The sequence below is a fragment of the Tamandua tetradactyla genome, chromosome 7, assembly GCF_023851605.1.
Source record: "Tamandua tetradactyla isolate mTamTet1 chromosome 7, mTamTet1.pri, whole genome shotgun sequence".
Classification (NCBI taxonomy): domain Eukaryota; kingdom Metazoa; phylum Chordata; class Mammalia; order Pilosa; family Myrmecophagidae; genus Tamandua; species Tamandua tetradactyla.
In genome coordinates, this window is record NC_135333.1 from 50114549 (window position 1) to 50139964 (window position 25416).

Genomic DNA, 25416 nt, shown 5'->3' on the forward strand with positions numbered 1-25416 from the left:
TGTTAATGTTACATTCCCATGACACACGTCCAATTCATTTTTCCTCCTACACAACCACTTGCACTGGAAGAATTATCCGATTGTCAAACTCACTCTCTACAATATATCTGATGAGCTATGAATTGTAGGCACCTCTTCTCACCACCCCCACCGTCATCCCACAAAAAGACAGCAGTCAGCCTCCTTTTTGAAAAAGTCTCTTTTCCTGTGGGAAGTGGAACCTGGAAGACTGTGCTGAAGAAATGGATGAGTGTAGGGGTGTGCTTGCCCAAACTGGTGCTGCAAAGCCGCCCCCTACTCAAGGAGGGGCTTCCTAGAAACCGGTGTAGGCTTCTCCTCCAAACAAATGATGAATCCTAGTTAGTGATGCAAGTTCAGAGGATCCACATGGAGAAAGGTGTGGGCTGGGTTGGGGGGCTCGCCTGTCCATTAGGGTGTGGCTCGTGGCCATCCATCAACCCTGGAACCGAGGCATAGCCCCTCCTTCTGTATTTAGAGGGGCCTCAGGAGCTTCCAGGGGCCCAATTCAAACTCCTTCCTTCCAACCTAAACATCAGAGAAAGGAGGAAAGATGGAGATGTGGAAACACCCACCTGCTGCCCTTTAAGGAAGAAACACACAGCATCCATCTGAGGGTGACTAATTGTCTTTATTGGAGGAAAACAAGAAGTCATCAATCTCATTGTCATTATGATAGAAATCTTGATATGTGTACATGATTGTCAAGGCAGAGAATCATTTGCTACATAGGCCCATGAACAATTTTGCAGTGTCGCAAACCTATGCGGGTTAAACTTCTTGCAGAGTTTGTTACATGCATGGAGTAAACGCACAATTTCCCTTCTTTTGGACAAGCATGTTTTTATGGAAAAACCGAACCAATGGCAAGCCTGGGAAAAACAGACACAGGAACATTCCTGGGTTCCACGTTGTAAGCTTTTAACAAACATGCTCACTGCCGGGGAGTAAATGGAGGGGCAGATATATGTAGCAACGAAAGCCAATTTAGAAACTGTTTCAATTCTTACTCTGGACAGAATGCACCTTTTGTGTCTTCTAGCTTGAACAGTAAGACAAAGATAAAAATGTTATCTGGAACAAAGATGCTGTTACAATGTTGTGCCATCTCTGCTGCCATTTGTACAGCATCTTTTGCACATCAGACAAGCCAGTATCTTTGGAGCGCAAAGCAGCAGGCTTCCCTGCTGGGGTTGGTAGTGTGGACCGCGAGCTGATGCTTTTGTCCCTGCTTTAGCTCTGTCTCCAGCCTGGCCACCTGCACTGACCCCAGGACCCTTGCTGTTTGAAGTGAAGGACAGACAGGAGGGCTTAGTCTGTACAGGCTGATTTCCCTTTTACAAGTGACTATTTGGGGCTCTTTGAGTCCCTTAACTCAATGACCAAAACCTTCCTCTCGTGTTTTTTTTCTTGTCCCTAAGAAAATAGAATTGCCTACAATAAACAATACAGTAAATAATCATCAGACGACATACTGATCATGTGAGAAGTTCTCTGGAGATAAAAAGGTTTAAAATGTCTGTGGCGGACGCAGAAGCGGCATGGGTACAAAGGGTTAATCCAACAGTTTGTCCCTTTGGTATAGAAAAGTACAGAAACCGAAGCCATTCCACAGCTGGCTTTGCCCACAGAACCAGCCTGGGCACGCTGCATGCTGAGGTTTGCAGGTGGCAGGGAGGTGGGCCCTCCCGATGCTCAGGTGCATTAGGTAGAGGCGTGGGGCAAGGCTAGGGGCAGGGGCAGACCCCGTGTTGCAGACTGCCATAAACGGGGACCTGTGAGGGTTCCAAGAGATGGGGCGTGGGCCTTATCTTCCTCCTCTTCCTCCTCGGAGCTGCCTGCTTCCTACAGGAGAGGTTTTCAGGCTAACCCACTTGTGTGCTCATTTTCATGGCATCTTCAGGAAATCATCCATTCTTTAGGAATCTGTTTTCCCAATTCAGCCTTTCCAGCCAACATTTTCAAATCTGAGACTCCAAGGATTGGAACATGTTTTGCAAATGTCAGTACATTTTTCAGCCCCAACACAGGGCCAGGTACCCCCAAAAGGGTGGTGGGTTACATACACGTATATACAATTTTTTTGTTGTTGTTATTTTTTGGAAATAAACTGAACAGTGTTTGGTCTGGAATGTGTTTAAGGAAAAGGCAAACTTTGCAGAGTGTGAGTGGATGGAAAGTGGAAGAAGTACTCTTCAGTAACATGCAAAGGTTCTGGGCATTGGTGGAACCAGAGGCCCTTGCATTCGTTGGCCGACCTGGGAAAGCATACATCTCGTTTCAGCTGACAGAAATGGGAACAGCTGCCTTGGCTTCCTTCCCACTTCCAGAGGGAACCAGTGGTGCACTGCGGGGATTATTCAAAGTAGGGTGTGTGGCTGGCTGAGGCAGAGGGAAGACCCTAACTCTCCTGTCCCTCCTACCCTGGAGAGATGGTACCTGTGTGCCTTCCCCAGTGTGAAGCATCACCCTGGCCCGGGCTCAGGGTGGGCTCACGGGCCATGGTGCCCAGAGCTGTAAAACACGGAAGCTGCCTCTGCTCAGATTTCTTTCTGTTTAAAGTTGTTCATAAATATCAGGTCCCAGTGGGCCCATGAAAGGGTGTCACCCCCTTAGAGGAGGCGGCAGCTGGGCTCCCCCAATCATGCGTCTGGTGTTGTCAGCCTTTGTTCCAATCTCTCTCTGCACCACAACCTGCCCAGGACATGCTGGGCACCAAGGTAGACAAAGGGAACGACAGGATTAGTGCAGGCAAGTAAACTGAGTCCGGGGCTCAACACACCAAATTCCATCGATCAAACTGCCAACACCTCGCCTGTTCAGCCAGACGCCTCCATTTGCCCTAAGCTGGTCTGCCGAGTTCCCCGGATCCAAAGCTAAGGGCTTGTTGAAGAGTGGGACTCTCTCAAAGGCCATGAGCTCTCGTACTGGGGAAACTGTGCCTGTTTCTGCTGAGAGATTTTAGAAGTGACTGGAAGCAATGCTCACGTCAAGAACACTGAGCCATGCTTGTCTTGGGGGCTGTGATTTCTGCGGATATCTTTTCTTACGAAAGAAAGTTTGAAGGGGGGAGATTGGGATCAGGAATGGGGAAAAACGTGTGAAGACCAGCCACTGTCTTTCCAAAGTCCCAAGCTGCCCGAGGCGCTGTCTTTCTGGCTGGGCCCTCTCCTCCTCTCAGTTCCCACTGTCTTCACCCCACCCAGCCTGATGCTGCGGGCCCCGGTGTGCCTGGGGAGGAAAAGGTGGCTGAGGGAAAGCTGTGGGCAATGAAAGCTACCCCTTGGTGCAGGAGCAACACTCCCCAAAGACTGCCAGGATGCCACGATGCCAGGATGCCCGCGGGCATGGACTCGCTATCTGTTTCAGAGAAAGGCAGCTTTGCTTAGTGCCTTGATGAAGAGGTAGGCAATGGGGCAGGGGCAGACAGGTCGCCGAGGGAAACCCCTGCCTGGGACACATTCTTAGACATTTAATATTAAATTGAGAAGGGAAAAAACCTCCACTTGCACTGAAAAGGTGAGGAGGCTGCAGGTGGGGCTTGAGGACGGGAGGGACGCCTGCCACAGGGCCTGAGTGTCCACGGTGACCACAGCCCGTCCCTCGGCACGCAGCTCAGAGACTACCTGTCCAATCAGACGTCAGGAAGAGGCCACTTCACTCACCAGGTCTTAACACGAGGTCCCTTCTGGGTTCTTTGCCCATTTTGTAATAAAACTGAAATAAAATCAAGAGCAGGTGAAAGAGAGCTGCCCTATCCATATACCCCTAAAACAAAAGCTTATCTGTGCAAAATTGAATTTATTTCCCCCCTTCCCACCCAGCAGGGAATAACTGAATTCTGGTGGTATAAAGACAGCAAGGGCTTGCCCTGATGTCACATCCAAACGAGGCCTGGTCTGGTTGGAAGCCATCACCTCCTCTTCCCACTCTGTTTCTGGGACCTGAAGCTGGCAGGGGACCAGGGTGAGATAAGCATGGACCCTGAACGGCAGAGAGAGCTCCGGCAGCAGGCTCCCCTCCCAACTGCCCTGCACTCAGTAGGCCAGACTTTCAAACTAACTGCATGTAATATGCACCCCGTGGATTGGCGCCAGCAAGTATTTTCACCAGCAATGATAGGATTTGGTTTCAAATGTTGCCTTCTAAATGCAAATGACCGTAGCACATGGTGCAAAGATAACTGTTCAAGCACACTTGGATTGGAGGTGCCAAATCCAGACAAATCACTCCACCCCACGGCATCCTGTTTCCTTCTTCTACTGGATGAACTTGGATGGTTCCACAGCACTTGCTCACAAGGAACATCGTAACACACCTGGAGACTCGGAGGTTTTATCCACAACCTTCATGCATGCTTCTTCTGCAGGCGAGGGGTAAATGCATTTCCAGTTCCAGGCACCTTGCTTCTTATTGGGGCCTGTGGCCATTTTACAGACTTTTCTAGGCCCTGTGAAGATTTTTAGATAGCTTGATGTTCACCCTGTAGGTGTGCATGGCAGATGTGAGCAGGATCCTTCCAAGTGGCTGAGAGCCTTCAACACCTGGGGGCCAGGGGCGGGCCAGCTGCCCGTCCCTACAGCTGCACCCGGACATGCCTGGACGGCCATCCTTACAGAGGCAGATGGAGCTGCTGGACTAGCAGCCTAGTGTGTGCATGAGTGTGCGTATCTGTGCGTGTGCTTGTGTTGGGAGGGGCACTGCTGAAACATTCTGGCTTGGGTGGCAAAGTGTGGATCTGATGAAGCTGGCATGACCAGCAGGCCCCGTGAAGCAGATTGCAGGGGAAGTGGGGGTGGGCATGAAGAAAGCTGTGGTGACATCTACCCCAGAAGCAGGCTGGCCTATTGGGCACATCAGAGGGGCCCTTGGGGGCTTCGGCTGACCCTCTGGGATTCAGACACAGGGCCTGGGGGAAAGCTGGCTTTTGGAGACACCTGCTTGGCTCTAAGCGAGCAACCTCAAAGCTGCCTTGAAAAGTGCATCCCCCTGTCCCCACGCCATCTGGCACAATCAACCACACATGGGTGAAGCTGCATCCCTGGTTGGCCCGGAATTCTCCAGGTTTTAGCATTTAAAGTCCCTTCTCCTGGGAAATCCTCTAGTCCTGGGCCAACTGGGGCAGCCGGCAACCCTATAACCACGGTCTTTGGTTTTCAGATGCTGGGCCTGGTGACAGTGTTCTCTGGCCAACTCTGAGTGGTCTGGGAGTTTGCCCACTTGGCTGACCCCCTCCCCTGAGCAACCCAGGGACACGGGTTCTCCTCCAACCCCACTGCCCTCCCCGCCCTCGGATAACATTCATGAAAGAATAAGGTGACATCCCCAGGTGAACAGGAGGCCATTTTAAGTGTCCAACTAGAAATGCATGTTTTAAAAAACAGAGAGAGAGATTGATTTAAAACTGCATAGCCTGAGAGAGGAACTTTCCTCGGCGCCAGCCCGAAGGAACTTGCTCCTGCAGCTGGGGTGCTTGCAACCTTTCTTTGCGGGTCTCTCCTTCACGGCAGGTTCAGTTGGGTCTAGGCCGAGCAGGTGTCTTTGTTCCCGACCCTTAGGGGTCTCTGGTGGGTGTGTTGGTGGTCAGAGGAGCTGCTAGGAAACGTTTCCTGCAGGTTCCCTCCCAGAGTTTCTCTGGGAAGAAGACAGGCCTACAGAGCCAGTAAGCTGTCTTTGGGAGGCCACCCCTACCGCAAGGGGAGCAAAAGGGACAGGAGTAAAGTGCACTCAGCCTTAAGGTCAGATTCTTGATCCTCTTATTAGAATTTTTTTAAAAATACCTTTACATTCCCCTTGGAGGAAAAAAAAATCCCTTACAGGGTTAACATAAATTTCTACTTATTGAAGCGTGAAAGATACAGGTCATGTAACTTATAGGTAAAGAGAGAAAGGACATACTTCTTAAAAGGAAAAAAACAAAAAACCCTAGTGCACCATATTTACCGCTACTTAAATAATCCAGTTGAAACCTTTTTTTTTTCTGTCGTTAATGAAAAACGCAACATAGATGGTTAACTACACCCAAAAGAGCAAAAACAACAGGGCGTTGGGGGAGAGGAGAAAGAAGGTCCATCCAGCTAGAGCTTCCCACGACTCGTGTGTACAGCACCAGACCCGACTAAATCAGCTCCCCTTTGAGTCAGTAGAGTTTGTGAGAAATGAACAACTTCAGAATCGCAGTATAAAATATGGCCATAAAAAAACGCGCGGCGTCTTCCAGTCCTGTGCAGGAAGGGGCACCATGCAAGGTGGATCCCTCTGGAGGGTCCTGGGCTGCGGTGGTCCCGTCCCTCCCCAGCCTCCGGCCCCGCCCAGGCTCCCAGGCCCGTCACTTGTTGCAGGTGTGCCCTGTGGCCACAGTGGTGGGCCTCTGTCTCCGCTCGGCCCCGACTCCAGAGACCCCCGTTGGAGAGGACATGAAACTACAGAGGGTGGAGGATGCCAGGCCTGGAGAGGGACAAAGGACATAGTGGTCAGAGCTGCCGGAGGGGTCTGTTGACAAAGAACGCACTCAATGTCCCTTCCCCAGGAAGGGTGTCAGATGGGCTAGGGCCAAATGGGTCTTAACTCTGTGTCTTTCCTTCACCACGTGGCCCTGTGTTTTATTCCTAGACCCATCCTTTTCTCATTCTAATCATGATAACTGCTTTATATCTGATACAGAGCTTCCCCAAACTCCACAGTGTAACAGCTTCCGCCAAACAGGACACTTCATATGTTCTAGGCACCGCCCTGGGAACTGAACAAAACCTCCTTCTAAGAAGGATCAGAGTTGTCTGCTGCTCACCACTGCTCTGTGAAGGAGGGATTTTAAGCAGGAAGGGAGAATGTGGAACCTCATTTGACTACAGAGAGTATGGGGATAGAGACACACTTTGAAAAAGGGATGTCCACTTACTCCCATGTGAACATGGCAAAAAGTTCCTCCTGGCTGCACTAACATCCTCCCCCAGCAGAGGGGGTGGCTTCGGGGGGCGTGACGCAGGATGCAGGAGCATCTCCCTCGGCTCTGATGGGGGAGATGCAGAAGCAGATTCTACAATAGGTTTCACTGTCAGGGTTGTCAAAGAGAAGATGGAGTGTGGGTTCCCTTGGGCTAGCAGGTAGGACAGCTCCTCCCTGAGGAGTAAAGGTGGCTTTTTAGGAGTGGGCTGCTGCTGGGGAAGCTGATGGAGGTTTCCTGGGATCTCCCTGGAGGAGAGGGGATGACTGTTCAGAGAGGACGGGAATCCTTTTCTTGAGCCTAAAGAAGCAGGGTGGTGCCCAGGGTGAGATCTGGAAAGCGAAAGGCTATACACGGGTTAGGGAAAGAGGGCTGAGGGAGAGCACCAGGGCAACAGGTCTGAAGTGAGGAGGTGCCATTGGCTCAATATGGGATCAAGATTAATAGGGAGGATGAGACACGGCAGGGAAACCTAAGCAGAACATCCTTATGTCCTCGATCAATGCTCAGGGAAGGACTATGAATGACTATACCCCTCCTTGCTTCACTGCAAAGCCCACGCATCTCATAGGAATTAGCACCAGTAATCATTGTCCTCATAAAAAAAACAGACGAGCCGTCAGTGAGACTGGGTCCAAGAGTGACTGCCTGCGAGATGTGAATCTGGGGGGTGGAAGTAGATCAGAAAGTCCTGGGCCTTTACCCCAACAGGCCCGGCTGCGTGGGGCCAGGCCCCGACTTCTCCTCTGCAAGAGGAAATAGTCCCTGTGCCCTGGAGTCCGCATAAGCACTGAGTGCTGGGCTCAGCAAGGGATGGGTGCCTCCTCCCTGCCCCAGGGGGTTCTCAAGTGCCAGCTGGACAGCTCTGGTTTTGCTGCATCCACACAACCTTTTTGGCTGGCTGAACCGAGGCCGCTTGACTCACCTGTGTTTGAGCTGTCGAGGCTGCTGCCAAGATGAAGCTTCCGCATGTGCCTCACCACGGCCGTGGCGTTGAAGGCTTGCTGAAATGGAAAAACAAGTGGAGTGGGCCAGACATTGCAGCCCGTACACTCACGTTTGCCCTGCGACCCTAAGGATGGCAAACGCCTGCAAACATGCAGACACTCTGCAAAGGAGACCAGTACCCGCCCTTCTTCCAAAAGCACAGGCGTTTATGTGACCCCCCCACCCCCTGTCCTACCCTCAAATCTAAATATATACTGGAAATTTAAAAAACTTTTTCTTCTGACATAATAAATGTAAGAATAAACGTAAACCCATTCACTTCATACTTTAAGAGAAATGACATTTCAAATAGCATGGACTACCTTAAAATGTGGTATTTAGAAGTTTTTATTTTTGCACTTTTGTACTTGTGAGCTAAATAATAGCTTTTCCCCCGACTAAGCTAGGTCATGGGATGAATTTATTTCTGTGGAGACTTTCAGTGCTGGGTGTCACAGCTTTCTTTTCTTTTCTTTTTTTTCTTTTTGCATGGGCAGGCACCAGGAATCGAACCCAAGTACCTGGCACGGCAGGCAAGAACTCTGCCACCGAGCCACCACTGTCTGCACTATCACAGCTTTTTTTTTTTTTTTTTTTTAAGAGAGAGGGAGGAAGGGAAGGAAAGACAGAGAGAAGGAAGGAAGGATGGAAGGAAGGAAGGGAGGAAGAAAGGGAAACATCTTTAAACATTTTCTTGTTTTATTGTATTTTGTTTGTTTGTTTGTTTTTTACATGGGCTGGGGCCGGGAATCGAACCGAGGTCCTCCGGCATGGCAGGCAAGCACTTTGCCCGCTGAGCCACCGCGGCCCGCCCCACTATCACAGCTTTTAATAAAAAGAGTCTAGGTATTCAACTGAGGACAGTGAAACCTCAGTGGTGTAAACCTGTCGAAATGTTACCAGAAAATACTAATGAGTCTCCCCTGAAATTCCTTGTTCTTTTTCTTCTGTATCACTTCTTTTTAAAAACCAACTAGGCAAAGTGCCAGCCAAGTAGAGAAAGGGGATCATGTCTTTTAGGCAACAGTGAGTGAATATGGGCCAGTGCAGTTGCTATTTTTGAAGCCCGTGGGGTAAACGCGAAGGCACAGCCTTTGTCCCTTTCACGCCACGACACTCCCAGTCTCAATCATCGTTGGTTGAAATCAGCACAATTATTTCGGTAATATTCTGGGGATTTTAGACCCATCCTGAGTGGCAGAAACCTTCCTCTGGAAGAAACGCTGAACTGCAGAGCGGGGCTGGCGAGCATGGCTGCCTCAGCGAGGACCTCACAAGCGGACTCACCTTCCACTTGCTCTTGGCGAAGTTCTTCCGGATCTGGGCGCTGACGGACTCGTGGATGTTTTTGTTGAGGGCCGTGTCACCAGCGATCCTGAAACAGAGGCAGAGGCATCCTGGGGACCTGATGGGGGTCCAGGTTGGGGGGACCCTTACCCCACCCCTTTCCCAGGCTCCAGGAGACAGTGGTGCCCAAGCCTCCAAGCTCTTCTCAAAGCCCACCCCAGCCGTTGCCCTGCTTTTCTGCCCCCAGCACCGTGCAGGGGGGGCCTCCCTACCCAGCTCCTGTGCTTCTCCTACATCAACCCCAACCCCTGCACCGACAGAGGCCAGGATGATGGAAGAGAGGATAAAATTAGTTCCCCTGAGTAATGAATGTCACACCACAGCCCTATCTGGAGGCCATTAGCTCTAGGCATTGAGCGACGGCTCTGAGACCATGGTGGGCTTCCAATGAGACTTTAGATATTAGCATCTAGACTTTACTTTCCTGCATCTTAGTCTCCTCCCAGTTCCCCGCTAGCCCCCCACCGGCCTCCCTGTCTATCTACCCTGCTTCCCTCCAGTCACCTTCCTGACATGCTTCCGATCATCAGACCACCGCCCGAGACCTTAAACCTGGCGCCACCAACTCTCTGCCCTCCTGAAGATTAGGACTCGGCTCCGGCTAGACTCAGCTCTCCATTGCTCCACCCACCAGTACCCACACACCCCGGCGCCCTACACCTTCTCCAGAGCTCAGTGGGAGTGTTCCCAGCCTTAGTGCAACCCCAGAGGGCTCATTTCTTACCTCCATTTTCTAGAAAAATGCTCAGAGGTGCGAGGACCAGATCTAATACCTAGACATTACTGGGCAACCTCTTATGAGTTTTTGTTTGTTCCTCAGGCTTCTTCAGGGAAGACGTGAGGTTTGCCCTTTATCTCCTCCTCTTGGGAGTCCCTGACACCCTCATCCTGCACTTCCGTCCTTTATCATACCTCTACCCCCTCTGGGTTACACTTCCCACTTTTCCCTCTGACCTTCCCCTTCTCTGTGCAGCCTACTTGGCCTCCCCCACTATGTTCAGAGAAATGCTGTGTTCTCAGTCCCCTTTGGACCTTGATCCTTCCCTCATCCCTATCCTCTTGCACCAAATTGTTGAGTTCTTGGTTGGTATCTGAGGCCTAAGGAATACTTGATCGAATCCAGGAAAAGCTGAAGGGCAGGTGCCCAAGATGCACTCCCATTCCCTCTGTCTCCGGTCCTCCAGACCCAGGCTGCCCTGGGCACACAAAAGCCCGCGGGGCCCAGACGGGTGTTTCCAACTGCCATGGAAGTGAAAGGAATGCTTAGGGCTTAGCAAACATGAAATTATCCCTGAATGTAGAAAACTTTCCCACCAACAGACCCCAGCCTCTCACTTTAGATTTGAAGATGAAGTTGGACAGGACATTCTACCCTTGCCTGGCTGAGCCTTGGTGGAGAATGCAGCTGATACCTCCCAGTAAAACACTGCCCCCATCCTCAAGCACTCCCCTCATTTTCCTAGCAAGGGTGAAACCAGATTGCCAAGGTGACCCTCAGAAATTAACCAAGATATTTTTAACAATAGTCCATTGCCACCTTCCCCCAGACACACACCAATGAAACAGAAATAGGATATCTGAATGGGCGGAGGTTGATGGGAATTGGACTTCTTTATTACACTTTCTCTCCTAGAGGGCTCCAGTGGGTTTCCTCCTACACTGTCGGTAACAGCTACACCCTCAGAAGAGGGTATAAAGTCAAACTTGCCAGCAGCCAGCTCTTCCTTGGAAACACCTGGACAGAAGTAGCAGGAAGCATGGAATTCCCGGGCTGAGCACCACCACAGGGCAGAGCTGCACTGGTGAAGTGGGGGGAGTGAGGGGGGCTTTGGGCCTCGTGGCCCACCTGCCGGTCAGCAGCATGCTCTGAAACACTCGAGCCTGGCTCCTGCTCCGGGGCTCCGCTTCTACCCCTTCCTGGCGGGTTCGTGTGGCCAAGGTATGCACACTCTCAATTTCGTGCTCACTTCCCACATCCTGGGTCGCTGCAGGTGGGAAAGAATCAAGCAGGGCAGAGGTGGTCTGGCAGTGACCCCTCAGGCCATTCTCCTGGTACGGTGCAGGGACCTCGGTCGTCCAGAACGAGCCCCACAGTAGACCCAATTGCTGCTGCCTGGAACAAGCTGGGGGTTTACAATGACAGTGTGGGACCCCGGATACCCGATGCTCCTATTTCAGGATTTCTCCTCCAACAGGAGGCAGACAATTTTCTAAATGACGGGACCCTCGTCATCACTTTGATTGTCCCAGGAACTGACAAGTGCTTCTGCTACAGAAGAATTCATTATAAATCTCTATGTGCACACAGGTGTAAAGGTGTGGGCACACACGTTTGATTCCTATCACAGACCACCCTCCCCTGGCTTCCCAGTTTTAATTTCAGTGTTAACGAACGATGCAGATGGCGTTCAGAAAAGTCACACTCTTGGGGGTCTGTCTCACTATTCTCTTTTGCTCACAGGCCACCCAACGTGTCTTTTCTTTTTGTGTTTGTTTTTTGCATGTGGTCCACTCTTTGGTGGCTCTGACTTTGTGCTTTTGCAGCTCCGAGCTCAAGGTCTGCTTGGCGATGCTGAGAGGTATCCCAGACAGTGCTTCCCACTCTCCTGGACTGTCCTAAACTCCATTATCCACTGGAATTTCCTGCTTGCCCATCCCCCCACTCCTACTAATCTGTTGCAGGAGCTCAGGCTGCTAGAGCCTGGAAGAGGGGAGGGGATCTTAGCAAACACTCAGAAAGGGCTGCAGACAGCACTCTGCCCCAGAAAGTACATGGGGTCTCCCCAGGCAGGCACACATCACTGTGCATCCTAAGCCCACGATCCTAGCGCTTTTGTTCTCCTGTTTAAGAAACTGGAAAAAGAGGTTCAGAACCACTCCGTGGATGACTGAACTCCACGAGTGTTTCCCTGTAGCTGAGAACCACCCCGAGCAGGTCCCCTGCTGTCTGGTAATCCATCACCTGCCTGTTTGCTCTTTACCATGTACCATAAAGAGAAAGGTGAGCCTCGCTTGAGGGGGTCTCTGGAAACATCTGGAAGGCACACTGAGGCCTTGAAAGAGCCTGTTCCTGTTTGCAGAGGTCCCTGGGAGGCTAAGGGAATCATCGCTGCAACATTCTGAGGCTGCTCCTAACCCCAGGTGGTCCGGGTTAACTTGCAAGAGCAAGTGTGGAATATTGGACGGTGTTGTCTGGATATAAATGACACGCTGAGACCACAGCTCCCAGCATGGTGCAGTTCGTAAAGCTAGGCTTTGCTGGAATGAAGTTTTGGACCTCAGATCACGGCCCCAATCACACATGCTGCTGGGATCCCCTGTCTGTCCTGGTCTGTCTGCTGCCCGTGAAGTGTCAATTTAGGTCCCAATATCTTGGTGAGGTACTTTTTAGAGCTTCTGAGCCCACCCTGCTCTTCCCACAAACCCCCTCAGAAAAACTGACCTTACACTTAGTTAGTTTTCCTAAAATGCTTAGTGAAAGAGAGCCTTGATTTTAACAAAGTTAACCATATTAATGGGAATGAAGAGGGAAACCACTTTCTTCCTTTATGAGTTGTTCTCAAATATGTCTCACAGCTGTAAAAGTCTATTGTTTAGACTCTTCGTTGTCACACACTTTGACAAAGTGTGTATGTAGCTAATTAAAAAATATCAAGATAATATAGACTCAAAACTGCCTACTTCTTCAGGAAATTCTCCCACTTACCCCAGCTCCGTCTTCCCCTTTGCCTCTCCTTTAGCATTAGTTTTTAAATCAGATAGTCTGGATGTGTTCCTGGCTTTGCTACTGGCCAAGTTAAGTTACCTCTCCAATGCTAATCCCTCATTTCTGAAATGGAGATAAAAGGCATCTCGCAGGGTTCCTATGAGGAAAAGTTGAGATTACGTTTTAAAGTAATTAGCATGATGTCTGGAACAAAAGAGGGCTCTTGAGATGATAGCTACGCTTATAAATTAATTGTCATGTCACTATTCTTAATCAGCACCCTTCAGAAGGTTGAACAGCATAAGGCTGGAGGAAATTTTCCAGAGGATGGTGGACAAACGGGACAGTGTCTGTGAGTGCTCAGGTGTGTGTGTGTGTGTGTGAATTTCTCCTGAACTCAGGGTTCCGCCCGCTTATTTTCATTATATTGGATTTTTTACTTCTCTCTGTATTTGTTTCAAAATGGATGTTCGCAATGCTGTGATTAAGGCTAATTAAGTACTTGCTGTGTAGTAGACACTGGGCTAGTGTGGCGTGGCTCAAAGCTTAGTGCTGAGCACATGGTGTAGGGTGCCACAAACTAGCAATTGACCCCTCTGCCGGTGAAGAAATGCTAACTTGAAAAGTATTTTAAATGGAAAAAAAACGATACCTTTAAATCTCCTAACTACGGAGCAATAAAGTCAAGGAATAAAACTCCAGTTGTAATGTCTCTTGGGGAGATTGCCATGGATAAAAATACCCCTGAAATGCATCAGGCAAAGCGAGAAGGCCGCAACCATCTTTTGCACGTATAACTTCTCATTAGTGCATTCAGAAGACTGTGTCCCAGGTTCAAATGTTGGCATGGGGAAGAGAGTCAAGTTATTGGAAGGAAGGAGACAGGCTTTCTGAATTTAGAACAGGACAATTAAGCACGGCTGGCAGGAAGCAAACCTGCGGTGGCATTAGATGCCAAGGTCTTCACCCTGGGTGAGTTTTCTTACCATGGATGGCGAGCTGCCTGCTCACAGGTGTATCTTTTATTTGGATCCTTCTCCATCAGATTCCGAATGAAGTCTTTAGCTGTTCAAAAAGAAAGTACAAGGGAAGGAATCAGCTGGTGGCTGGAGACACGATGATGCGGTGCTGCCAGGTCTTTGAGAGAATTGGGTGTGGTGTGAAAAATCCTAGGCCAGCCCTGCACTGACCCTGTCATATCATGGACAGAAAGGGCAGGCGGGACCAACATTTGAGGTAAAGGGAAGCCAGGCTTGGACATCAAGGGAAGACCCAGGGAATAGGGCAGCAGCAAGGCCAGGCTAGGGCCCTGTCCTCCCAACTCCAAGGCCCTTCTCTCTTAGCAGCCAAGGACACCTTTCGTCCAGAGATGAGATAAAAGTATCCTTGCAATAATGTGCCTTTCATTAGGCCACTGTGTCCAATGCCCCTCCGTTAGACACCATGAAATCCACTGAGCACCTACCTACTAAGCCCCCAGGTCCTGGGCTGTGGGTAGCAAGCCCTAGAGAGTGCCACTGGCATCCTCACAAATAAATGAACAGGAAACTGCAATGGCAAGGGATGTGCCCTGATGGAGGAGGTGGAGAGGGCTTGGTGGCTCAGGGGGAGGTCCTGCTGAGGACTGGGACCCTGAGGACAAGAGGGACTGGTTACAGAGCCAAAAGGGGTCCATGAGTGCCAGGGCCCAAAACAGCAGCATTCTAACCAAAGCCATTCGCCGGCTCCAAGGCTGGGCTTCTGGGTTCCTTCCCACCATGGGAAAACAGGCCCAGGCAGCTCTTTTCTACAGCCTTGCAGAACTCTGCTTGGGCTATGGTATTTGGAAGATGGAGGAAGAAAGCAGAGTCTCCCACTTAGGAGGAAATAGCACAGAAAATACAAGGCTATGTTTGAATCAATCATCTGTAAGTACAAAGCTCTGTACCAAATATTATCTCCTTTGGACCTTATACTCATATCTCTCTGGTAGGGAGGGGTATTATTATAAGTGAGGAAACTGAAACTCAGAGAAAGTTCATCAATGTACGTGGGCCATGTTTTTTAAAACTAATTTTGAAATGACTTCAAACTTACAAGACAGTTGAAAAATGTTTCAAAATTCATATAGAGAACCCTAACAAACCCCTATTCCCTCAGATACCCAGACCCACCATTTTAACTTTTTCCACATTTGCTCCTTCTTCCTTCCCTCTTTCCCTCTTCCCTCCCTCCATCCATCCATCCATCTCTATCATCTAAATTACGTAGGTCTATATCCATCTATGCAATCATCTACCATCTTTGTTTATCTACCTATTAGTTTCTGAACATTTGAGAATACATTGTATACATCATGCTCCTTGAATGCTTAATAATTCCATGTACATTTCCCAAGAACAAGGATATTCTATGACGTAATCATGTTAAGCACTGTTATCAAGTTCAAGAAATTAAACATTAAATTAAAGTTGGTAGTCTATAATCCAATTTTTTATATGTCCTAATAATGTCCTTTTGATAGATTCTGTCGAGGATCATATATTGCATTTAATCATCACTGTCTCTTTAGTCCTTCTCTCTCTCTCTCTCTCTCTTTCTCTGTGGACTTTGGCCTTGGCTTTGCTCTTTCTCCTGGTGGAAGAGATGGCAGACTTCCCTGGGGAAGGGTTGATGCAGCATGGTACTTAGGACATGGGCTCTGAAAGGAAGCTTGGGTTCAAATCCCAGCTCTGCCAACTGGTTGGTCCAACTATTAAACCTCCTGTGCCTCAGTTTCCTCATCTGTCAGGTAGGGATTACAATTCCTGCTTGATGGACTAAAACATGCTTAGCAATCAGTATACAGTAGCTGCCTAACAATGAGAGTTCATGCTGCCTCACTCCTGGAGCTCCCAGACCAGAGAGGTGAGTGAGTCAGTGCCCATCCTTGGCCTGGTTCCCTATCCTCTGCTTTGCAAGTTGAATGAGTTCCCTTAGAACTCAGGGAGCTTCCCTGGAGGCCATGGGACAGTCCCGAGCCCAGGCCCCAGGGGCCAGGGGGCCTGGCAGGGTCAGGAGGTCTGGCGTGAGGTCCCTGGGGACTTACCTGAGTCGGAGATGTCATCCCAGTAGGGGGAGTCAAACTCATATTCGGCTTTGAGGATCTGTTCGAAGAGTTTGGAGTCATTCTCATCATAAAAAGGCGGGTAACCACAGAGCCTGGAAGACAAGATGGTGTAAGGAGCTATCAAACTGGTGGCTTTGCACCATTCCTGGAAGGGAGGGGCATTTTCCAATTAAGTTAAGGAAAGCTTCCTTGTGTGTACTACAAAGGTAACGTCAGCAAAGAAACTCCATGTTCCATAGGCATAGACAGCAAAAAAAAAAAAAGTAAAATTCTGATTTAATAAATAGCAAAAAAGGTGAACTCAGGGAATGGTCAATGGTAAATGCCTAGATTAAAGTTCGTCTTAACTTTTTGCACATTACTAGCCAAAAGTCCCATATACCCGAAAAACCTATCAGATGGCTTTCTAAGTATAAGGGCTATGCATTTTATTTTCTGAGACTGTAATCTAAACAATGGGGGATTGGTGGAAAAAACAAGTACATGTTTACTAAACATTTCAGGGCCTCTCCAGGTTCATTTAATTTAAGAAAACATGCAGAAAGAAGAAAACATTCTACAACCTTGAGTTGCTAACCTTGGCTGGGCCAGGTGACCCTCACCTGTGTATTTCTGTCCTACCATCTTCAATGGGTTTTGGGAGGGTTAGAGTCTCATCCAGAAACATGCTCTGTCAGCAGGAGTCTGCACACATGATAATAGCAAACTATCACAACTCTGTGAGCCATCCCATCCTTGGAACCATTTCGAAGTGGATTTGTAAAAGACTGTACTAGGATGTTGGCGCAACCAACATACCGGTACTATTTGAGGTACCGATATTCATCTGACAAACATAGTATGAGTAGATATTTTGGTTAAATGCCCCAAAGACAATTTATCCCACAAAAGTGTGGATTCTTGCTCTATTTGTGCCATCACTTCTGATGGGATCTCCACCACTAGCTGGCTATTGATGCAATATCTGGACCCAAAGTTCCTATCTAAAAATGAATAGGCCAGTTCAGAACATTCTTAATATTCTTTCACGTTTTAAGAAGCAGAGACTCTGATACTTGCCTCTCTCAATTTGTTGGGCTTGCTAAGCAACTAAAAGACAGAGGCAGAGAACTGGCACCTGGCTGGCTGGGATGGACAAGCTGGGAGGTTGGGAGTGAGGCAAGGGCTGGGAGTGTTCACAGAGCAGGAGGAGGCAGAGGTGGACTCTGGAAGTCCCCGGCGCCAAAGCTGGAAGAAGCAAAACTTGGTTCAGGGACTCACAATCCAGAGGAGGGCAGCCACAGTGCAATATCTGTCCCCCAAAATGGGCCCCAAATCTCCCCACGGCATAGCTACAGCCTAGAGACGAGTTTAATGAGAACAAGAGACCAGGAATTGACAGACTCAGCCAACCAGGGACTAAGTCATCAACAAATAAAGTAATTGCTACTAGAAGCACACATTTTGGGAGCATTCTTCAGCTTTCTTCTGCTGTAAGATGTAAGACTGCCACTGTATAGGGGATGGTTGGTAAATTTTTTAAAGGCCATGAGACATTCTATGGGCCAGTAAGATGCAAAATTGTCTAATCCTTACAAGGTTGACTGAGGGGCTAAGTGTCTGGAAAATTTCGTTTTGAAGATTTGCTGTCTTCAGCTAACCAAACAGGAGCCAGGGCTTCTGAAACCACAAGGAACATACCTCACTACCGAAGAAAGCCCTGGATCTTACTCATGCCCAGGACTCGAGCTAAATGAAATGTGCAAATTAGAGAAGGCAGATGGGGAAAATGTTATTTCGCCTTGGGAAAAAACTAGATTTTAGATATATAAGGATTTTGTTTATGAACAACTGAGTATGTTTTCCTTTACAGTGTGGCTTTCTTTTCAAAGAAAATATCTTTAAAAAGATTCCAAGAAACATTTATTCTTCTGGCGTTGATTTTCTTAATGTATACTCCAATTTCTTCTTCTTCTTCTTCTTCTTTTTTTTTTTTTTGCATAGAATACTGTGTTTATGCAGCTGTACTGAGGACAGAAGGAAAAGAAATGGGCCTAACTTGGTGCATTTTAAGTTAGGTTAAAATTAAGGAAGAGGATTTAAAAATAAGGTTGTAGAAGAATGGAAGGGTTCACAGAAGTTGTAACATCTTCCTCATATCTAGAACTTTCTGACAGCTCCCTGGCCAGGTTAATTCATGAATAGGTTTGTGTGGAGGCAGCCAAATGGGACAGATGTTGACTTTGGGCTGTCCATTTGCACACAGTATTTGTTCTAGTGAGCTTCCACAGCCACAGACCTGCCTGGGCTCTTGACTAACGCTCAGAAGGACCATATTTTATGTATCGAACCACCTCATTTACAAATGACAATGCTATGGGTAATCAGAGATGCAAAGTCAGTCCCAAATTTTGTAGGCCCCAAAGTTATTCTTTGTGACATCTACATTTCCCAACCCAAAACTGATGGCCACGCCCAATATAGGCAACAGGTTCCCCATCCTGTCTCCCCATTCCCCCAACCCTAGCCTCAGGACTGCCTTCCAGAGAACTGGAGTGCCTTCTCAGTCATTCCTGCTGCTATTCAGTTTGCTATCATGTCTACCTGCGGCACACTTTACTGGAGCGTATGGCCGGATTCTGGTTTGCTTTTTTTTCTGGCCTTGACTGAGTCTTTGTTTTGGGTCAAAGATTCAGCGGTGCTGTACTGCTTCACCTCCTATAGACCTCACCTACATGAAGCAGTGGCCCAGGCATCTTCTGTTGGACCTGCAGAGGCATCCCGCCCTGTGTCTGGGGAGGCTGACCCTTACGGACAAATCAGTGAGGCACTGGACACTCTCTGGCTTCTGGCAGGGTTCAGCCAATGGGGAGACTGGAGGAAATGGGGAAGGACAAAGGGTTTATGGAATAAAATGACCAAAGAATCTGAAAAAAAATGTAATCTTATCATTTCAGTAACTGTGTTTTTAAAGATGTGTGTTTCAGTACTTTTTCCTTGCCAACTTAGGGGAAACTGGGTATGGTTTGCATATCAAATCCATGTGCTGACTGATTCTGGCATTGCACTGCTCTATTAAAGTGCAAGGGATAAATGTCACATCACTTCCTGGGATCTGTATAATGCCCTGAAAGCTGAGAATGAGTAAGCAGCTTTGGGAAAGATTTAGGGGAGAAAGGACAATAAAGGGGAACAGAAAACACATTCCTTAGAAAGTTTATTTACCAGAGAGCAAAAGTCCGGGGGCTGGGAGGTGAGAAAGAAGAGCCAAGCACTCCCCAGAGCATAAGCTGTTGGCAGCATCATCCACAGTGAGTGGAAGAGCGTAGAAAGTTCTGTGCACAGTTCAAGCTGTAATTCATGCTGCTAACACCTGGGTCTATCTACAACGGACCATTTGCTTTAGTCAAATGGACCCCACTTCCAAGAAGTCTGAGGGATGGGTGCAGGGGCCCTGAGACTCCTCACGTAGGGTGACATGCAACTGAAAGAAATTTGGACAAAACCATATAAAACTTAGCTCCTGATAAAGGTGGCACTGAGAGCCTCCTAGGAGGAGAAGAACCATGAGCAGGGGCAGCTTCCAATAGCTGGGAGTGCTGGGTTAGGAGAAAGAGCAGCTCAAATTTAGTTCTATTGAGTAATGAATGTCACACCACAGCCCAGGGGGTACAGACACCCTATCTGCAGGACTATTAACTCCAGGCATTGAGCTACCGGCTGCAAGACCTTGTGAGAGTTTCCAATGAGACTTCAGACATTAGCCTCTAGACTTTACTTTCCCACATCTTAGGCTCTTCCTCCTCCCTCCCTTCCTTCCTCTCAAACTCTAAGCAGAAAGCACTGGTGAATCTGTACCAGGTCTAACGATTATACCTTGAGATATCATGGAGCCTCCATCCCATTGGTGTTGGCCTCCCACCACATATCCAGCTGCCCTTCGGCCTGTTTCTTCTCTCTTAATCCATCTCTGAGCCTTGGTGGGAATGAGTCTTAGAAGGTGGTCAGAAGGCCAGGGGCCTGGCAGTAGGCTTTGGTGGGATTAGGTCCCAGCACCCCCAGTGCTATCTGGGTTTAGTCTGGGCTGCCGCTGGGTCCTCCCACAGCCTCCAGGAGGTTTTCCTAACATGCCAGGTGTGAGGGGGCTCTGTCCTCTCCCCACTACATCCACCCATTTTCCAGGCACAGCTTTATTTAGTATCTGCCATGTGCATCTCCTGCTAAGCTGGCCTTCCAGTCTTTGTGGACTGTGCCTTTTGGCTGTGGTCAGCATGGTCTTATTCCTGCCTCATTCTGCTGCTGTCCATTCCAAAGAGTAAACATTTAAACCCACAGTTAAGAGTCTCTGTTGATTATTCAAATTGCTCAATTTGGTGCTGGGCAAATTAAAAATTCTGATCATTCAGGGATTACACTTTCTCCAACCCAAATGTCAGATATGAAAGTTGCAAAATTGGATCAAATCTTTCAAGTAATTAACATCATGTTTTAAGTTAAATGGCACGCCATGTCATGCTTAGCCAACACACCATATGTTAAAATAAGCAGATTCCCCTTTGGAACATCTCTCAGTCCCTGAAAGCCCAAGGGTATTGGGAGGCTGTTGGAGCAGGTCATGACAGCTGCAGGAATTCTTTCTTCCTCATTACTCCAGCCCAGGGAAGCACAGGCCCCTTTGTAGTTTAAAGTTGCGTCAGAGTAGAGGACATGAAAATCACAGAATGAAATGGTGGAAGGAAGCTCAAGAGCTGCTTGGTCCAATCTAGAAATTTCTAGATTTTTCTCTAACACCCCTAACAGTGGCAGGGAGCTGACATCTCACAAAGTGACTAGCTGCATGTAAAATAGCCCCACTGGAGAATTCTCCCTCCTGGGAGCTGCGGTCTGTCCTGGGATGTCCCGATCTTGGTGTCCTTGGACCCACACAGATCTGGACACCTTGCCTGCCAGCCTACACGACCACCTGGCAGGTACTGGAAGACAGCCATTCCCTTGGACTGGGCCGGTTTTCTCCTGTCTGATTCCGTGTGCTCTTCTAACCCAGTGGCATTCCTCAAGACCCCAGCAGGGCTCAGGGCTCATAGCTCTGTGACAGTCACAGACGGGCTCAGGTTGTCCCTTATCTGCCAGGTTGTCCCTTATCTGCCATGTGCCTGTCTCCTCCAGCAGACAGTAAGCAAATCTGTCTCTGCAACCCTGTCCTATTGCCTTACACCCCAAGGAGCTCAATAAGTGGTTGGTGAAGGTTACATGTCAATCCTACATCCTCCATTCTCCAGATTAGATCTCCTAAAGCTGCTACATAAATGACAGCTTTCAGGAGAGGATGCTGAGATGCAAAGTAGAGAGCAGAAACAAAGCGTCCTCCACCTGGCCTGAAGCTGGAGAAGGGATGCATGTGGGACATTTCTCAGCTTCTCCCACCCACCATACTCCCCCTTCTATCCTAGGGCCTTTGCAAATATGATGGTACACTGGCATGTCCTACCTTGACTGGAACCAAGAAGTTGCAATGATCTGAAATGCAGTACTTGTATACCCCAATTGCACTACTTATAATATCTCCCTATCACGGAGTTAGAGGTGAGTCAACTGTCAAGCGGTGAGGGAGGGCCATAGGACCATGAACAAAGCTGAGATTTGGCCAGGCCATCCTTAGGTCCAAATCTACAGCTAAAGAGACAGTCCAATGGTGGTATTTAGCCAGCCATAGGATCTGCTCACCCCACACTAGGGAGGGGAGCGACCAATGCCTCTCTGAAAGTCCTTGGAAAGCAGCCAATTTTCCAAGTCTAAAATCCAGTTGAAATTCATTCAATGAAATCCTATCAGTAAGCTTGGGAATTCCAACAAAATCAGTCTCTGCTGAAAGAAACAGCATAGTGCTGGATTGATGAAAGAAAAGAGTAGGGTGATGGCTGGTGCCTGAAGCAGGAGAAAGGAAAGGAGGTGAGAAATGGCCATCATGTGGCCATTCGACTAGCCAACAGGAAGAGCAATACTGCTTGACCATATCTAGAGTCTACTCTTCAGGCTTTATGAAAATATCAGAGGCTATTCAAACCCCTTCTGGTTTCAATTTGGTTTCCCACAGAGCATTTCCTCTAGGGAAGAATATGTTTGCTGACATGCAGATTGGATTACCTTCTAGGGCACAGATCTCATTAGAATTTATTACATTGACATACCATTTTTTGGGAAGAAAAAACCTCATTCTTGAGTCTGGTTTGTGTGAAGCAACTCACCAGGATTACCTAGGCACTGTAAATAAACAGATCTAATTTAGTTTCTAAACTTCTAAGGTCAAGGGTCAGACTCTGGGCCCTTGGTGACCTGACCAAGCCAGTACTTCACACTTCGCAAAGCTTTCAGATATAAAAAGACCATTGCTGTGTGTTGGCAATACCAGTTAATTATCCTTGTTAGCGTCAATTTCGAATACTGAGGGCAGACTGGAGTATTACAATGCTCCAGGCAGAGTTGTTTTACTGGAGCTCAGCAATTACATGTCATTCTCTTCTTCTGGAACTTAATTTCATGCTTTCTCCCTGGAACACAGTATCAGCTACCAAAGAATCAGCTGCCAACTGTTCAAAGTGATGGGGATTGCCTTGGCAAGGACTGTCCTTTGTCTCAAAAAATGGATGCAATATGCAGATTAGGCACGCATAGCTCCACTTTTACAGAGTTAATTAAAGCTGTATTCATTGGCAAAATCAACATGGATATGACCTAGTTTTAAATACTGAACAAGTAGGAGGCCGACAAAACAGTAAGGAAATCACCACAGTCTTCTGTCTAGACTTTCTCCTAGGCAGGGGGGTTGGAGATCAGAGGTCACAGCCTGGTAAGTGGCCCTTCTATCCTTGACCAGGCCCACTGGAGCTGTGATGTCTTTGACCTGCCTGCTTGTTTAGAGACTGGGAATCTCCTTACGATCTTTCTTAGTTTTTACCAGCAAGAATTTACAGAATTTCTTCCCACCATTGTGTACCCTTAAACATAATTCAGGCAAATGATCATTAAATAATCTCATTGAAGTTATGCAAAGAAAGGCAGACTACGTATTATCATAAAATTGAGTTTCACGAATGAGATGCTGATTCTCACCTTCTGTGGGGAAATTTATTTCCTTGGAATTTGAGCCATCTTGGCTGAGCCAGCCTCCAGTCTTAACTGGACACCAACCCACTCATCAAGGTGTTAAACCAATTTTAATTCTTCCCAGAAGCTTATGTCATGCAGGTAAAACTGTATATTTCTTTCCAAATGCTAAATCCAAAAGAATACAGCTGGCAGGATAACGACCCATCAAATGCGTTGTAAAATAGAGCATCTTTGAGGGGAAAAATAGATTTCTCCTTCCAAATAATGGATTCTATGGAAATGACTGTGAAGCTCAAAAGAGAGCTAAGTCATCCAAATCTTCACCAAGAAAATGAGGAACATTCATGGGACATGAAAAAAGGAGAGAATCTGGAGCTATGGCCTTTTACAGTCACAGTGATTGTGGTCTGACATCTCGGTGAGTTGGGTTTATCCGATGCAAATGATAATGCTGTACTCCAACAGACATCAGAGGCTGACCTTTTCCTTTACAGTTGATGTGTGTGACACAGGGCTCTGTGAGAATACTCGTGGGGTAGCTGGGGCCCCTGGTGTGTTACCTGTGACTCACGTCTTCCAACAATGGGTGGGATTTGAGAGACCAGACACTGTGGATCAGAGGGGAGCAACAACTGTCTGAGACTGACATTCATAGGTTCTACCTCCAAACACTAGTTTAAGCTGGTGCCATCAAGAACAATCCAGGTCATAGAAAGTTACAGAATATCTTCATCAGCCCTCCAATGTGACATAGGCAACTCTGCTCCCATGCCTGCCCAGCCCTGGCTTGAGATGTTCTCCTCTCTCTTCTGTGCTTTTGCTATGTCTGATAAAGTGCTTGGCCTTACCCAAAGAGAAAGACTGGCTCCGATCTTGGCTTCTGGACACTTGGAATGTGGTGCCTGATACCAGTGTCTTTGTTGGTTCGAGGACCTTGAGTCATACTGGAGAGTGTAACAATGTGATTTAGGATGAGGGATGGCCACACCTTAGCTTGGGGTGGAAGCTGAACACTAAAGCAAGATCAGCAATGTGATTGGGTAGGAACTTTGGATCACATGGTATCAGCTAACTTGGAAACTAAGATTATTGATGTGAATAACTGATTGATCAATCAACCATCAATCATGTCAATATAGTAAAGCCTCAATAAATATTCAGGATGCCGAAGCTCAGATGAGCTTCCCTGGTTGGTAATACTCCATGTGTACCGTTACACTTCGATGCTGGGAGTGTAGTGTGTCCTAAATCCATGGGGAGAGGACAATGGAAGCCATGCTTGGTATATCCCCAGACTGTATCCAACACATTCCTTACCAGATTTTACTCTGACTTCATTCCCTATAATAAACTGTAAGTGTGAGTATAACAGTTTTAAGTGAGATCAGTAAGTCATTTTAGCAAATGATGCAACCTGAGAGTGGTTCTTGGAACCCCCTGAACTTGCAGTTGGTGTCAGAAGTGAAGGTGGAGACTACCCTCAACACTTTAGTTGGCCCTGAAACTCTTGTCCAAGTACTTCCTACTACAAGATCCCCACCCTCAGTGACTCCTGTAGCCAGACATAGCCTCCTGCCAGGTGATCTAATCTACTTATGGATACATCCTGTTTTGCAATAAAGTTCATTAGTACTGTGATGAGAGGCTTGTGCTTTGTTCATGTTTATATCTTTAGCACCCAACACAGTGCCTAGAATACAGAAGACACTCAATAAATGTTGGTTCCTGACCTTAATCATAGTAAATTTCAGGCTGGTGGTTCACTCAGCATAGCCATATTACATAACATGCAGCCTCTGCCTATGTCTCATAGGAATCTGAACATCTTGAGGGCTATAACTGAGATGTCCCAAAGTCCATTCATTCTCTGCTGGAGACTCAGAGCTCTGGAAGGCTCCAAGGAAAAGAGAAGCTGGGGCTGCCATTTTGAAGTCTGACATGGTCATGAAATGAACTTTAGACTAATCTCTGGATCCAAACTGGTGATGATTAGAAAACAATTCATTTTAAGTTTATGATGTTTAGGCTTTACATGGACATAGAGTACTTTTTCTTTGCTTAATGCTATACTTGACCTCTGACAACTATGGTATCTTATACTGTAATTATAAGGGTTTGGATGAATGCACTATGTTTGAATTATCCCCAACATCTCACTATCTGAACCCCATGTGTGCATCTACTATTCTATGGAGATGTCTAAAACTAAATTCTTGATCTCACCTACCCAATTTAACTCTT

At 47.7% G+C, this 25416-nt stretch overlaps 1 protein-coding gene across 1 annotated transcript in view; it reads right to left on the reverse strand.

The window, feature by feature from the left end:
* Window positions 1–640: 640 nt before the first annotated feature.
* Window positions 641–25416, reverse strand: part of CAMK1D (calcium/calmodulin dependent protein kinase ID) — a 388582-nt gene continuing 363806 nt past the window's right edge. The window contains exons 7-11 of the mRNA XM_077169413.1: window positions 16069–16181; window positions 13988–14066; window positions 9236–9323; window positions 7887–7965; window positions 641–6465 (exon numbers count right to left, since the gene is read on the reverse strand). Coding sequence (XP_077025528.1) covers window positions 6347–6465; window positions 7887–7965; window positions 9236–9323; window positions 13988–14066; window positions 16069–16181 — 478 coding nt within the window. The 3' untranslated portion in view covers window positions 641–6346. The remainder of the gene's footprint in view (window positions 6466–7886; window positions 7966–9235; window positions 9324–13987; window positions 14067–16068; window positions 16182–25416) is intronic.